Source organism: Arachis ipaensis, chromosome B03 (genome assembly GCF_000816755.2).
Source record: "Arachis ipaensis cultivar K30076 chromosome B03, Araip1.1, whole genome shotgun sequence".
Classification (NCBI taxonomy): Eukaryota; Viridiplantae; Streptophyta; class Magnoliopsida; order Fabales; family Fabaceae; genus Arachis; species Arachis ipaensis.
In genome coordinates, this window is record NC_029787.2 from 111487709 (window position 1) to 111492923 (window position 5215).

The 5215-nt window shown below is 36.8% G+C and overlaps 1 protein-coding gene across 2 annotated transcripts; it reads left to right on the top strand.

The window, feature by feature from the left end:
- LOC107630908 (probable LRR receptor-like serine/threonine-protein kinase At5g63710) lies at window positions 1146–4430 on the top strand. Of its 2 annotated transcripts, none has more exons than XM_016334193.2 (11): window positions 1146–1293; window positions 1656–1809; window positions 1940–2072; window positions 2154–2225; window positions 2309–2452; window positions 2543–2608; window positions 2687–2757; window positions 2843–2986; window positions 3066–3407; window positions 3490–3884; window positions 3967–4430. In XM_016334193.2, the coding sequence occupies exons 2-11, from the start codon at window positions 1701–1703 to the stop codon at window positions 4279–4281; spliced, it is 1791 nt and encodes a 596-aa protein (XP_016189679.1). In that variant the 5' UTR covers window positions 1146–1293; window positions 1656–1700; the 3' UTR covers window positions 4282–4430. The 2 variants fall into 2 exon arrangements, with proteins under 2 accessions (XP_016189679.1, XP_016189680.1); XM_016334194.2 differs by having other exon boundaries at window positions 1293–1400.

A 5215-nucleotide genomic window follows, 5' to 3' on the forward strand; every position in this document is an offset into this window, starting at 1 on the left:
GTCGGCATACAAAAAACAAACCGACAGTTATAAGTCGGAACCAATCTAACAAGTCGGAATCACTTCAAACAAACTGATAATTATAAGTTTGAATCAATCAAAGCAAACCGACACCTATAAGTCGGCCTCAGTCCAACAAACAATCACCTATAAGTCGGCAGCATTCCAACAAACAATCACCTATAAGCTCGTTCAAAAATATATTGAAACAAGCAACCCATTTTCCAGTGATAAATTTGTCCAATTTTATTTTCAAGATTATCAGGTTGATCTTGGGGCTAATTCTTATATCTTCGATTTATAACACAACCGCATCTCTTCTACATCCTACCGAGTTATAGCTCAATTTTCATAAAAGCTCAACCTGCTTTTCTTAAAAATAAACAGGTCAACCTTGGGGACTGTGATCTAGTCATTATAACTCTGCAGATACAAACTATAATTCGGAGATTAGGTCTGATCTATCCTTATAAGTCAATCACGTAAGCTATAGCTCGGCCACTTGCAAATTCAAAATAAATTCATCTGTATAAGTCGGCCTCGTGTGCTATAACTCGGCCACGTGCAGCAAATTCAAAAAATGCAAGCTCAGGGGCATCATGCCTACAATAGCCAAGGTATACGAAGAAACTAGAAGCTCGCCTATGTTTTTTCTGGAACACAAGGCAAGTTTGGGGGTTATAATACGTACCCTATACCTAGGCTAATAACCCAAAATTAAACTCGGCTAATAACCCGAAAAAGTCAAGTCAGAACTCGGCTACGTAATCTGATAACAGCTCCCAACAAGTCAAAAACTATCTCCAAAACCGTTACCACAACATCCGGACGAGCATAACAAAGCTCGAACTTTCTCAAACCAAGTCAAACGTTATCATCAAAACTGACTTCAGTAAGCGTGGAGAATCCCGAAACAAGATCCAACTGAACAAACTGCACGCCTATATAAGCAAGTAAATAAGTTTGGAAGAGAGGTTAGAGAACTCACTCTAATTTCATTATCACTTTCTCACTTAATTCACATTCTTACTTGAGCGTCGGAGTGCTTATAAATAATATTTTTTATAATTTATAATTTGGGGGCATGTTTGTTTGTGAAAAAACAAGTCCTCGTTGCTTCCCTTTTAGGTCCTGTTGCACTTGGATATTGGAATGTGGGTCCCTCAGTTGCACTGAAACATCACTTGATTTTGACATTGCCCTATTATGGCAACAATAAACTTCTCTTCTCCCTTCTCTCTATCAGTGTTTCATGCTCTACTTCTTCGTCCTATATGCTATGCTCAACTCCTAGTATGTTTTTCTTTTCTTTTCTTTTCTTTTTCCCCATCTTCTTCTTCTTCTTATATCCTATATTCTCATGGCTTCTCAGGCTTGTTCTTTTCTAGATACACAAACATGTACATCCTTGTATCTTAGCTTGAAACACATGCATATCACTAACATGTATAACATGAATACTCATGATGAACACCACTTTATTTTGTTTCCCTTTTGGATGCAGTTGTTTTGTCCTCTAATTTATGCTCCTTTTTTTTTTTTAAAATAAATTCAAATCCAACTACATATAATATTACTATAGTTGTATGTGTATATTATTATTTTTTTTTTTTGTTGTCATTTCTGTTGGTGAAATTATTTTTCATTTGTGAAAGGCACTCTGAAAAGTTGAAATTTGCTTGGAGACCAAAAAAGCTTATATGTTTCACACAAAATTTATCCGGGATCCTCTGACAATGTTGACAAGTTGGCTCATATTCCTTAGTGTCTTGAAACTCACCTATGCAGTGAAGGAAGCTGATATAGAAGGTTTGCTAAAAGATTTACCATCATCATTTTCTAACATACCATATTGCATGAATTTAATGTTGACTCGATATACCATAGCATTACAACTTGAGAAATTTAAGCTACCAGTACATGCGTGAAACATATGTAGGTGAAGCGCTGCTTGATCTTTTGAAGAATCTGAATGATTCCAATAATGGAATACAAGACTGGAACAGTTATATGGTGAGCCCGTGTTTCAGTTGGTCTCATGTCACTTGTAGAAACGGACATGTTGTATCTCTGTAAGTCCATTCATTTTATTATTCACCTTGTTTTTCAATTTCTTAAGGTTTGTGGTAATTTCACTTATAATAAATGTGCAGGGCCCTGGATTCAATTGGATTCTCTGGAACACTTTCTCCCTCAATTCTCAAATTGAAATATCTGGTTACCTTGTAAGTTGTATTCATCCACTTAATCAGATAACCTTTATCTTAAGTAAATTTCTCTAGAATTATTAACCCTTTTGATGTTGCAGGGAATTGCAGAACAACAAACTTTCAGGCCCCTTGCCTGATTACATTGCCAACTTGACAACCCTGCAATATCTGAATCTTGCTGGCAATAACTTCATTGGCTCTGTACCAGCTTCATGGGCTCAACTTTCCACTCTCAAACATTTGTAAGACTACACTTCAATTCACCTTTTTAGCCACTCCTTCTATCCTTATATGCATGCATGAAACAACTTATGTATGTGGCCATTGGACAGGGATCTTTCATCAAATCGTCTCACTGGAACTATCCCATTGCAACTCTTTTCAATTCCAGTGTTCAAGTATGTTTCTGTGCATGTTCTCAAGTATTTTCATAACTATTTCATTTATTGAATATTTTGTTCCATTGTTGCTTTCAGTTTTTCAAATACACAGCTTTATTGTGGTTCTAAGTTGGAGCAGCCATGTGATTCTAAATCCGACCGTCCAGGTTGGTTTCTACGAACAGAAACTCATGTAACATGTTTTAACTTAAACGTTAGATGGAAGCTACTAACGTTTAACTGTTCCTGCAGCTTCAAAGAAGAAACCAAAACTTGCACAGGCAGTACAGTTTGCAAGTTGCGGTGCATTTGCACTTGTGTGTCTTGGGGCAATCTGCACATACAGATACCATCAAATGCACAAACAAAAAAGTGATGTCTTTGTTGATGTTTCAGGTAATTAGTGTTTTTCCTCTGTTGTTGTAAGCATAATTAACCAAATGATGCACAAAGAAAGCCTTGATAAATTTGACAGGTGAGGATGAAAGCAAGATATCTTTTGGACAACTGAAAAGATTTTCATGGCGAGAACTCCAAGTTGCTACAAAAAGCTTCAGTGAAAGCAATGTAATAGGGCAGGGAGGATTTGGAAAAGTGTACAAAGGTATACTGTTGGATAATACCAAAATCGCCGTGAAACGCCTCACTGATTATCATAATCCCGGCGGAGAGGCCGCATTCGAGAGAGAAGTTCATCTTATAAGCGTTGCAGTTCATAGAAACCTCCTCAGACTAATTGGATTCTGTACAACCTCAACTGAGAGAATCCTAGTATACCCTTTCATGGAGAATCTAAGTGTAGCATATAGACTAAGAGGTAAAAATGATGACTGTTGCAGTAATTTGTTTACATTTTGATGGAGCAGCATAATAATTTGTGAATGGTATGGCTTGGCTAGATTTGAAAGCAGATGAGAAAGGTTTGGATTGGGGTGCAAGAAAGCGAGTGGCTTTTGGTACAGCACATGGTTTGGAGTATCTGCACGAACAATGCAACCCCAAGATAATACATCGCGATCTGAAGGCAGCAAACATCCTACTAGATGATGAGTTTGAAGCAGTACTTGGTGATTTCGGGCTAGCCAAGCTTGTTGACACAAGAATGACCCATGTTACCACTCAAGTCCGCGGCACAATGGGTCATATAGCCCCTGAATACTTGTCCACTGGAAAATCATCCGAAAAGACTGATGTCTTTGGATATGGCATCACACTTCTTGAACTAGTCACCGGCCAGCGCGCAGTAGACCTCTCTAGGCTTGAAGAAGAAGAGGATGTTCTTCTAATTGATCATGTAACTTTACTATTATTATTTGTTAAGCACTTGGTGATATCTGGATGCAGTTTATTTGAGAATTGATGTTGTGTATGGACAGGTTAAGAAGCTTCTGAAGGAGAACAGGTTGGAGGACATAGTGGATAGAAACTTGGAGAGTTATGATCCGAAAGAAGTGGAGAGAATTCTTCAGGTTGCATTGTTGTGCACACAATGCTACCCTGAGGATCGACCAATCATGTCTGAGGTTGTGAAAATGCTGCAGGGAGTGGGGTTAGCTGATAGATGGGCAGATTGGAAGCAAGTTGAAGATGCAAGGACTCATGAACAATTCTCACAAACCACTCATCAATTTCCTTGGAGTGATGAATCCACCCATGAACAAGAGGCAATTCAGCTTTCCAGGGCAAGATAAATAGATAATCAATTTTGGACCCTTCTTTAATTTCTATCATAGATTACATCATCTACAACTATGTACCATAAATAACGTTTTCATTAGCTTTTGTAACATTCCGATAACTCTTATGCTTCCTAATAGTTGCTCTAGTCTTTTCTTTCTTTTATTTATTATACAATCTTCTTGATGTTACTTAGGTAGCGTTTGTTTTGAGGTACTGAGACAGAGACTGAAAGACTGAGACTCAGTGTCGTGTTTGTTAGTTCAGAGACTGGTACTAAAATTTCTGTCTCTGTCTCTAAAATTTCAGTATTTCAGTACCTCCAAAAAGTAGGGACACAGGGGACTGAAATTTTTAGAGATAGAGACTGAAACTTTAATAACATTTTATACCTAACATATTTTTATTTCAATTAATTAATTCCAATTTTACATTTTGTGTAAATTAAATTAGAGTTTCATTATTGTTTCAATTCCTGTCTCCTATTTTACACCAAACAAAATACTGAGATTTATTTCAATCCATGTCTCTTAGTCTCTGTCTCTCAGTCTCAGTCTTTCCGTCTCTGTCTCTCCACCAAACACTACCTTAGGATTATAACTATTATATTATGTGTGTCAACATGATGTGATTGATTGTCAAAGAAAAATCACATTCTACTTTAAAATATTCAATCAGTCTTAAAAAAACTTTTTTTCTTTTTGTTGCACCACATAATTTTAGTCCACTCATTCACCGCAAAATAGATATTCTCGTAGCTTGGGCTGGAATATGGATCATAGTCATTCATTCTTTCACAATAATAAGTAATAACAGTATTGTTGTCCTCTATTTCATGAAATTTAGCAAACCAGTCCTCCTTTTAAATCCTTTTGCGAATAACGGCTTCACGTAAAATTTTTATCTATGGATAATTGGATAGTGAACCTTCTTTTTACCCATTCCATA

Excerpts from the sequence above, each read along its gene's own strand:
- LOC107630908 (XM_016334193.2), top strand. The coding sequence starts at position 1,701 with ATGTTTCACACAAAATTTATCCGGGATCCTCTGACAATGTTGACAAGT. Across the intron at positions 2,226-2,308 it reads TTGAAATATCTGGTTACCTT|GGAATTGCAGAACAACAAAC; the intron begins GTAAGTTGTATT and ends TTGATGTTGCAG. Across the intron at positions 2,758-2,842 it reads TTCTAAATCCGACCGTCCAG|CTTCAAAGAAGAAACCAAAA; the intron begins GTTGGTTTCTAC and ends CTGTTCCTGCAG.